At 37.4% G+C, this 10,567-nt stretch overlaps 1 protein-coding gene across 1 annotated transcript; it reads right to left on the bottom strand.

Moving 5' to 3' along the window:
* Positions 1 to 2,689: 2,689 nt before the first annotated feature.
* On the bottom strand, positions 2,690 to 4,910 carry LOC120459770 (putative nuclease HARBI1). The gene is made up of 6 exons (XM_089126771.1): positions 4,867 to 4,910; positions 4,702 to 4,756; positions 3,621 to 3,699; positions 3,383 to 3,507; positions 3,192 to 3,303; positions 2,690 to 3,091 (listed from the first exon to the last, which is right to left on the bottom strand). The coding sequence occupies exons 1-6, from the start codon at positions 4,908 to 4,910 to the stop codon at positions 2,715 to 2,717; spliced, it is 792 nt and encodes a 263-aa protein (XP_088982897.1). The 3' UTR covers positions 2,690 to 2,714.
* Between the last annotated feature and the right edge of the window lie 5,657 nt (positions 4,911 to 10,567).

Genomic DNA, 10,567 nt, shown 5'->3' with positions numbered 1-10,567 from the left:
CTTGCAAATAAACAACTTCATATGGTCCCAACCAGCTCCGCTGGAGCTTGCCCCCTTTCCTCTGTTGGGTCCGTATGTTTTTTCTTAAGACCTTCTAACCTAAAAAAAGTGGTGCCTGATTTACCACCGCAGCCACCCTCTGTCTCCTGTCCTGTCATTTTTTTTTTTATAATGTTGTCCATTTTCTTTTTCAGAGAAATGGCCTTTGAAATGGGTGTCCTCTGCTATCACAGATTCCACTGTGCTGTTGACCTTTAGAAACATTGAAGTTTGAAATTATTTCATGATATTTATATAGAACAATGTAAATAATTACATACCTCATAGGTCTTCGGCACCTCACAAGGATATCGTGCCTCCATACCGAACATTATAAAGAATGGGGAGAACCAAGTTGTCAGCTGGGTCTTGGTTCTAAGACCAAACATTACTGCATCTAGGTACTCATCCCATTTTTCTGGTCTTGTGTCCACCAGTTTGCACAAGGCTCTGGGGCCCGTTTCAATAAGGAGGTTCAACCAACTCTGAGTTAAAGCTTGAACTCTGAGTTGACTTACCCTGAGATGGGAAACTCTGAGTTTTCGGTTACAGAACAGCTGAAATTAGTTAGTTCAATCAACTCTGAGTTGATTGACTCTGAGTTAAGCGCGTGCACCACAACTATAAAAAGCCATTATCAATAGAGCTCAGATATTAGGAGTCACCATGGCAACAGCGTCAGACAAAAAAAGGTGTGCATATTTCTCACCAGCGGAACTGGATGTGCTAATGCAAGCATATGCAGAATTTGAACATGTATTTAAAAAAAAAAGCAACACGGCTGCTGCGGCGAAGGAGAGAGAGTTAGCTTGGGAGAAAATAGCTGCTCGAGTCAATGCGTAAGTTTACATTTTAATTACTTTTATACACTGTTGGGTGTAATGAATGAAGTTACTAAGTCATCTAAATACATGCAATTAAATTAAAGACTATAAAACAATTGTGTATAAAACAATAGTGGATGTAATATCAAATTTTAAAAGGTATATTTTTAATTTAACTTTCTCCCTCTAGTTACACAGTTTGATCAATTTAAGAATAATTTATGCAATTGTATATTGTTTATTTGAAAGCATTAGAAGTGCAGTTTCTTGTCTCTCCTTGTATTGTTCAAGTGGTTTAGGTTAATTTGGGATTTAGAAAGAAATTAATAAGTAAGTAAAACAAATTAGGAAGTAGACCACTTTCTAGAGATAGTAATTATTACATTAATCTAATTAGACTTTTTGAAGGTAAAATTTATAGTTAGTAATTAAGAACTATTTTAGAGTAACTTACCCAACTGCTATAATATCAGAGGTGAAACTGAAAGAACAGATTTTATTAAACCTAATTTAATTTTCATGGATAGGTGCAATCCTGCAGGCATAAAAAGAACATGGCAGCAGCTGAAAATGAAATATAAAAACATACTTCAAGCAGGTAAGCCTTGAGCCCATCATAGGAGTAGAGTAGCTACCTCGCTTTACAAACATTTGACATATTAAATGACTAAATAGCATTCAGTGTCTAGCAGTGCCGCAGCATTTTTGACATAGGTCTAAATATTCATTCTCATTTGACTTCTACTCAGCCAACAGAAAGAAGGCAGAGGCTCGCAAAACAGGGGGAGGACCTGCACCACCACCTCTGTCAAATGCAGAAGAGATGGCCCTGAGCCTAAATGCTGGAAGGCCAATGGCTGAGGGAATACCTGGAGGGACTTCGTCAGAGCCAGTCACTCCAGAAGACTTAAGTGCATTCATAAAATGTAAGAGATCTACCTACAGTATGTGTAATTTTTTATATATAGACTAAATGTGATGTTTACATTTATATTACTTTGGGTTGGGTTTTTTGTTGGTCCCAACAGATTCTGATGGTAATATCTGCCTCTTGGAGCCTCCTGTCCCAATAGTACCCCATACAGTTGTCAGTAGCCTACTCCATACACCATCAATTATGACAAATAGAATTATAAAGTGTACTCTATTAAATGCTCATCTTCACAGGATGATGGGGATGAAGAAACCATTTCTGCTACCACAGACAGGCCTACAGAGGTAATTTTAATATTATATGTTTACATATCAAACAATCTACACATTCACATTTATATGTGGAGTAGCCTATAGAATCTAAGTTTCTATATAAATGGTTATTCTTATCTCTACCCCCAGAGTGTGGAAGAACAGCAGGAGGAAGGTCCATCAACTTCTGGTGCACAGATGAACACAGTTCAGTGATTTACAGTAAATGCCACAGTTTAATTCTGAATTTTAGACTACATTCATGATGTAACTCTAATCTAATGTATTTTCAGTTGCCAGTTAAGGAGTTATATAGACTTCTTCTTATTAAAAAGATAGAAAAAAACAGCAAAGAAGTTGTATACTTGGACCGCCAGATCCAAAAGGCAGATCTGGAAATTGACATTCTGAAACTAAAGCTAGAGGTGAGTGTATGGTCACAGGTGCATTCTAGGAAGTATTGTAACTATTTTAAAATCTTTTTTTCTTTTTTCTTTTTAGCAAATGAAGAACACCATATAAATTGCTGTGATTTTGTTTATTAATTATTTTATTTTGTGGTTGCATTTCTATGAAATAAAGAACACCATAAATTGCTGTGATTTTGTTTTTATTCTTTTTTTTTTTTTTTTTTTTTTTTGGTGGTGGTGGTGGATATCATGTGTATTAATCTGAGAAGACATTGCGGCATATCATATCCCGGACTACCCTTCCATCCTGGAAATCTGCAGGATTGATGGGGTCTTCCTCAGGGTCTTGTAATTGTAGGGCAGGGTGTTGCTCCCCTCTAATTATGGCAATATTATGGAGAACAACACATGCCACAATAATGTCGCAGGCCCTTTCAGGGGTTACCCTGAGGTGACGTAGGCACTGGAAACGTGCTTTCAACAGGCCTATGGTCATCTCCACCCGGGCTCTTGTCCTGCAGTGTGCCACATTGAAGCGCTGCTGTGGGCCTGGTTCAGGTTCTGGGTAAGGGGTCATAAGATTTGGTCGGCATGGGTAACCCCTATCTCCCAGCAGAAAGCCATCAATCTCTCCTGTAAGAAAGTTCACATTGCTTTAGAGCTGCATAGAAATTCCCCTGTAAGTGTTTAGTGCATACATTGAAATATGTGTATAGGATATATATTTACTTACCCCTTTCCAGTCTGTTGCTCAGGGTTGACTCCCGATAGATTCTTGAGTCATGAACAGAGCCGGGCCACTTGGCCTCCACATTTGTGATTATATGTGTAGCATCACATATGATCTTGACAGTGCAAAGAATGAGAGATGTTAAAATTGTGGTGTAGTCTTTGACCATTAGAAACAGTAGGCTGTCAGTGTACCTGCACATTAATACTGTGGATGGATCTCCTGTTCACATAGTCTGCTTCATTTTCAGAAGGTGCAATAATCGGAATATGTGTGCCATCAATGCATCCAACCACATTCGGAAATCCTAAAGGGAATTCTAATTATTAGGTTACTTCCCGGGGTAGCAGCAAGATATTATAACTGAGTGTAATTTATCAGGTTAGCCTCATTTAAACACTTAACATTTAAACAGATTTATACACCACTGACCTGCAATCGTGTGAAACTCCTCTTTGATGACTCTCACTGGTTTGTGCCCAGGAAACAATACAAAAATTCTCAGAAAGCGCTTAAGAGCGAGGCACACTTTCCTTACTGCTCTGCAAACAGTAGCCTTACTAATATGTTCTGCATCCCCGATGTTATAAAGAAAACTTCCATTCGCAAAGAAACGTAAGGCAACGCAAAGAATCTGCTCGGATGTAAGAGCACGGCCGCGATGGTTGATGTTTCTGATGTAAGGATGGATGAGATTATGGATGTACCTTATTGACTGTAAAGAAAAACGGTAACGCTCAAATAAAAACGAATAGGGATATGACAAAAAATCCACTCTGGGCCTCAAAATCCTCTCCCGACGTAAATGTAACTCCCTACGAAGTAATACTGCCTCTTCGTCAACAGGATCATCCATAAAAGGACATGCCATTTCATACCCTTTGATGCGCTCTGCGTGACTAAAATGTGCGCAATGAATATGTCCCCAAAGAATCAATGAGGTGTTTAAACAGCACTTCCTCTTTAAAAAAGGGGAGGAGACCAAAATAAACTCTGGGTTTTCTGAAGAAAACCTGCTCCCGACCAGGTTAGGTTCACAGAGTAAGTTACCATGGTAACTGACTCTGAGTATAAGTTACCTCTCTTTCAGAAACGGGCTTGACTTACCCTGCTTTCTCAGGTTTAACTTACCTCCCTTTCTGAAACAGAAAACTCAGAGTTTCCCTCATTTCAGGGTTAACATACTCAGAGTTTTCACTTAACCTCCTTTCTGAAACAGGCCCCTGGAGTCATGAAAAGTGTGAGTAAACCAATTTTCAAAGACAAATCTTTCCCTGAATATTACATTCCCACAAAGCAACCGATAAATGAAGGTTCACCTCTGAATGGTTCCATTTAATTTTTCCACGAGCCCGTTTGTTTGTGGATGGTATGGAGCACATCTCTCCACATTGAGGAAGGTACAGGTTTTCCAAAACATACATTAACATTAATCAACATAAACAAAAACAAATGTGTGAAACCATTAAATTCTCATGCATATTGAATTTAGTTCATTTAACAAACTACAAACCTGGTTTACAAACTCAGTGCCTTGGTCATTTAGAATTCTCTTTGGTGCCCCAAACCTGTAGAAAAAAAATGTATAATGCAGCACGAGACAACTGCTGCAGATTTATTTGGGATTGGATATGCTTCGGACCATTTTGTATAGTAGTCAACGAGGACACAAATGTACTCATTTCCCTGGTTGGTTTTGGTGACTTTCCCCACTAAATCCATGCCTAGCAGTTCCAGAAGCTTATCCACCTTAAAATTAAAATAAATACATTTAAATGATGTGCACTCATGAAATACCAGTCTCAAATCCCATGCACAAGTTTACACAAATTGGGATGTACTTGGGCTCCTGCTTGATGCACAGTCTGCTAAATTGGCACTGGACACACTGCAAAACCTTATGTTCAGAAATAAGCACATGAGAAATGCATTCCAAAACATAATACATTCGTATGTTTCACAACAAAGTTAGAAAGGAATAATGTAACATTTACCCATTTATCAATATCCACCCCCATTCCAGGCCAGTAGAACCTTGCTAAAATGGCAAGCTTGTTTTTTTCTGTTCCACAGTGTGTTCCATAGGGTGTGGCATGGAATTCTGTGAATACTTTTTTTGGTTGGCCTCTTTTTGTCCAACGACCACTTTTTTCCTCAAACCCATACAATTTTTTGAGGAGATGTAGTAAAGTTGACCATCTATTGAAATAGCTTTATTGTTAGTAACGTCTAAACAATAACCTGCACGGAGGTTCCGAATGCCTAATGAAAGAAATAGGATTTTCTTTTTTAAAGAGCACTTATCATGGATTTTTGAAAATGATTGTTCATGTGGTGTGGAATATAGCTCTAAGGGAATGAAAACATCCTGCAAAGATTTATATCTGAAAGTGCACCGTATATAAAGTTATTGTCTTTCAAAAGTGAGAGTCGACTTTGAGTCTATGAAATGAATTGTTTTTGAAACGAGTCATTAGCTGTTACGTCGTGACGTAGATATTAGCTCATTAGCTGCTCCCAACAACTGCACGCACAGACGGGAGTGTAAACTTGAAGTCTAGTCTAGAACACATTCAAAAACTTCAGCTGAATAGGGTCATGTCGAGAAGACGCTGTGTTCTACAATGCAAAGATAGTTCAGCCACTTGTTTTCATTGCCCAGGGACGAGCATGTGAAGAATCAGTGGTTAGAGTTCATATTTGCAACGATACCACAACAATATAGCCCGAACCTTGTGTTCTCATCACTTTACCCCACTTCTAAGCAGTTTTGTTTTTGATATTCACCAGACATTCATTGAAAAATGACAATTACCTCCTAAACGACTTAGCCATATATGACTTCGCTCTATATAATAAGTACTGTCCCTCAAAAGCCGCCGCAATGTGAGTTTCGCCGGGAAAGGGACCGTGTGAAAACACTTCAAATGCTATGATAGGGCCTCTTTTAAAAAAAATATGACTAGACCTTAATAAAAATGCAGCTATTTGAACTTGAAAATGTGCACTTTATTTCATGTTTTCCATGTTAATCTTCTGTTAGCAACGCTAGCGACGTTAGTAATTGCACTCACGACAACCGATTTTCATACCTACAGGGGAAACAGTAATACGAGTGATAATCGCCAATTAAAAGACGTGCTGCAGAATTTTGGACTAACTGAAAGTGTGTTGTGATTTATACCGATATAAAGTGCATTATAGTAGTCTAAACGAAATAAATTATTTTAATTAATTTATTAATAAATTATATATATTATATATAATATATATATTTATATATATAAGCTTTTATCCGAAGTGACTTTTGCTTACAGGGACAATCCCCCTGGAGTAAGTGCCTAGCTCATGGACACACTGTGTAATTTATTAATATTATCAATGTTTAAAACAGTTGTGTACATTTATTTCACAATTATTATAATAATAAGTGTTTCTAGACTTGTTTACAGTCTGGAATTATTTACAGTTTCACATTACACAAAGTGAAAGTATGGTTTTTTGGGGCTTACAACTAATTTTCAATACTCTGTCTTGTCTTTATATTCTGTAGCTCCTTTTGTGCTTACCGTTTTCAAGAGAAACTGAAGGGCTGCTGAAGCTGCTTCTGGGGATTGGGGTCTTTCCCAGCTTCTGAGATTGCTGCAGTGGTTGTACTGAGGGTGCGAAAAGGACCACTGACTGTCGAATTGGGGACTTCGGTGGTCCAATAAGGGCGTATAGACCCTGTGTATAGACCTAAGTGCTGTGCTGGAATTTTATAATTAAAATTATAGCATGGCTAATTGGAAACAAACAAATAATAAAATATAGGCTATCGTGAAGTTACTCTGCTAGGACCAGTGTTACCACCTTAAAAGTGTACAGCCCTGATCTCCAACATCTAAAATGTGCATGAATCAAGCTACGTTTAGGGCCAAGCGCTGTTTTAGTGAAAAAAGGCTGCATATCTGCATGCGTGTGAAAAAACAAACAAAAAAAAAACATCTTTTTAATCCACATCTTCAAGCTTGGTTTAGTATAATATATACTAATTTATCATTTATATTTAGCATGCATGTGATATCCCATTTAGAGAGACATGCGTGGTGCCAAAACCTCAGACACCCAATCATTTGGCTTTTTTCCAGGCTTGGACTAGAGTAAAAAAAGATAAAGGTAAAAATAAGAAGAACACACAAATACAAAATAACATATATAATTGCACCAACATTTGAAAAATAACTTGCATAAAAAGAATAAAATCAATTGCTTACCAACAACAAAGCGTCATCCTGGATATGAGAGGTGGTCCCATTTTCTTTCTGCATGTGGACAAAGCTCTCCCTCTTCTGATCAGATTATTTTGAGGGGTTTTAGCCTCAGTTTATGTGGCTGTTCCATGCATATGTTGCAATTTTGCAGGCCACATTTTAATTTTGTATGGAAAACCATACAATTTCACCGTGTTGACCCTTGGCCTGGCAAGTCTATCATAGATTGAGTAAGGAGAGAGTGACAGAGACAGTAAGATTTTGAGAAGTACCTCTTTCACACAAACAAAACAGGGTGAGATTTTAATTTTAAAAAGCAATACTTGAAGACACAAGGCTTCTGGAAGAGAGAGAGAGAGCTTTTGAACTTTTAACTTTGATTGCACAAACTAGCATCCCAGACAGCAAACTGACATTGAATCAACGTGGAAACGACGTCTCTCATGACATTGAAACAACGTCGATTTTGCTCATCGAATTAACGTTGAACCAACGTCAGACGCGGCATTCTTCAAAGCTAAATGAAAATCGAAAATTGGTTTGCTTTCATAACGTTGAAACAACGCGTTGATTTCAAGTTGATTTTCCGTTAGTTTTGAAAGAATGACGCGTCTGACGTTGGTTCAACGTTAATTTCGTCATTTCAGTTTGCTATCTGGGATAATTATAATAAATGTTACATGTACAGTACTGTTCAAAAGTTTGGGATTGGTAAGATTTTTAATATTTTTAAATGTCTCTTCTGCTCACCAAGGCTGCATTTATTTGTTCCAAAATACAGTAAAAAACAGTAATACTGTGAGATATTTACAGGAACGATTGACATCTCTCTCTTTTCATACAGATTACATAAACTGAGAATATCTGGGGTTTTTTTTTATTTATTTAAAATACTTTTAAAACATTTAATAATTTAAAATTTACCTTGCATTTAAAAGAAGAGAATTAAAGCCATATGCCTGTGTGACTGTGTATTCGCTGTGTTTTACAGTACTACTAAATACTATTTATACAATTTTAAATTAAGAACTCTTTACAGAAATTGTAAAATAAAATAAAAAAAAGTGATGGAAAAGGCCTGAAAAATATTGGCCTTTAAAATACTGTTAAATATTTATTCAGTGGATACTGTAACAGTTGATTAGAAACTACAGGAAGCAGTAGAAATGAACAAACAAAAACATAACATTTGATATTAAAACTTAACTTAGAAACAAATAACTCCAATTTGATCAAATGATTTTCCATGGAACTCGTGTAGTTTTCCCTTTTCCAGTGCAAGCAGCAACTTTGAAATTTTTCCACTTTCTATAGTTGCCTCAGACAGTATGTGGAATTGTCTAATAACTGATATATAATGTCTGAATAAATCAGCAAGCTGATTCTCGTTGTTCTTTAGGTTCAAAATTTGTGAAGTTGTGGCTATTTGTTTGCATAACTGAATGGACCTTAAATAATCAGGTTTCTTCGGACCACATTCATCTGCTAGTCGCCTGAGACTTTGATGTCCTCTGTAATATGCCAGGCAGTGTGGTACAGCAAACCAGTAATCATTTTCATCTGGCACACCACATTCCTTTCTTTTTGGAACAATCAGATTGAGTGTATTTTGCATATTTGGTGTCAGTAGCACTGCTGCCTTTCTTCCCCTTTTTCCTTTCAGTTCAACACGATCGAAATACTTGCACAGTTTCTGTTCGTAATCCGACAGTCCCAGTCCTTCATGTGTGTGTGATCTTGTTGCATAAAATTCATCAGTTTCATCTTCAACACTTCTCCAATGCGTCTTCATTTGAAGAGTACAATCTTGGTCAATGTTGTATGTGCTAAACTAGAATAAGTCTAAACTGTTGCCTCCTCCTTCAGTGCTCTGGTTGCCAATTCCACACGGTACCATAGAGGGCGTTGGGGGGGCCTATCCAGCCTATGTGCATTACTCGGGAGGCAGCAAGGGTAAATGATGAAGGCTTGAATGCTGTCCCCGCCTGCATTCACACAGCAGTGCACTGTGATGTGCTCCCTGGTCGTCGTCTGCTGCTGATAAATATGTTTCCTCCCAGTCTGGCACAGGACCTTTTCCCTAGACCGAGGCTTGTCCCCAAAGCCAGTCTCATCGTAGTTATAGATGAGCTGGGGCTTGTCAACCAAAAACGTGCTTCATCTTAAAAAAATTTCACTGGACTCTGGATCTGTCCAGGGAATCTGCCGTCCGTGAGGTCAGTTCCAGATGGCGGTCCTTTAACCTGGACAACCAGACATCACTTGGCCCCTTCTCTAAATTGACAGTCCTGTCCTGCCACTCTCCTTGATGATCCCAGTTACAAGTATTTTTACTAGGGATCTTGTAACTGGGAAGCTATGATCTGCCATCCAAAAAAATTAAAGAAATAAGGGCCTCTTCCTCTGTAGGTTTTTTTAGGCAGTAGGATGAGGGTTGTGCAAATATATCTTTTTTTGTAATCCTGTTGAGTGGTGTGGGGAATCCTCCATTCTCGTGCTGTGGCCCTCAAGCTCAAACTGCCTGCACTAAGATCTCCTTCACATATTTATTTTAACGTTATGGCAACGTTACTGACTTTCCTTTTAAAATGATCATATGTTATAACATTCATGTTAACCTCAAATTATATATCATTACAAAACTGTGTCAATAAATACAATTTATAAACAATCATTTGATATATGAAATCTTATTAAATGTGTGAATAATGTATAGAGTAACCTCTTAACTGTCACCCCCACTTTTGGGCATTTACATGAAAATGCAGTATACAAACTTAAAGAGCTGTAGGTTGTTGTTTTTGTTTTGTTTTGGTTTTTCTTTTAAAAAAGACACCTGGCACATTATTGTTGATGTGGAATAATTTAAAAATATTAATGTTTCTAAAACTTATTAAAGTTTAAGTTTATTGTTCTGTAATTTTTCTGTAATATTCGTTTTATTATATATATATATGTGTGTGTGTGTGTGTGTGTGTGTGTGTTTCAGCCTAAAAGTTCTCATGTGAGAATATTTTTCTTTTTCTACCCAGTTGTGGTACTGCTCAGATGAAACGTCAAACAGACAAAAGTGCTCCTGCCAAATTTATACAAATTTTTCTTCCATTTCTAGTGTATAAATAGACA

Source organism: Pimephales promelas, chromosome 24 (genome assembly GCF_988280905.1).
Source record: "Pimephales promelas chromosome 24, fPimPro1.hap1.1, whole genome shotgun sequence".
NCBI lineage: Eukaryota > Metazoa > Chordata > Actinopteri > Cypriniformes > Leuciscidae > Pimephales > Pimephales promelas.
The sequence above is the reverse complement of the archived record's forward strand: the minus strand, read 5'-3'. Positions and strand labels throughout refer to the sequence as shown.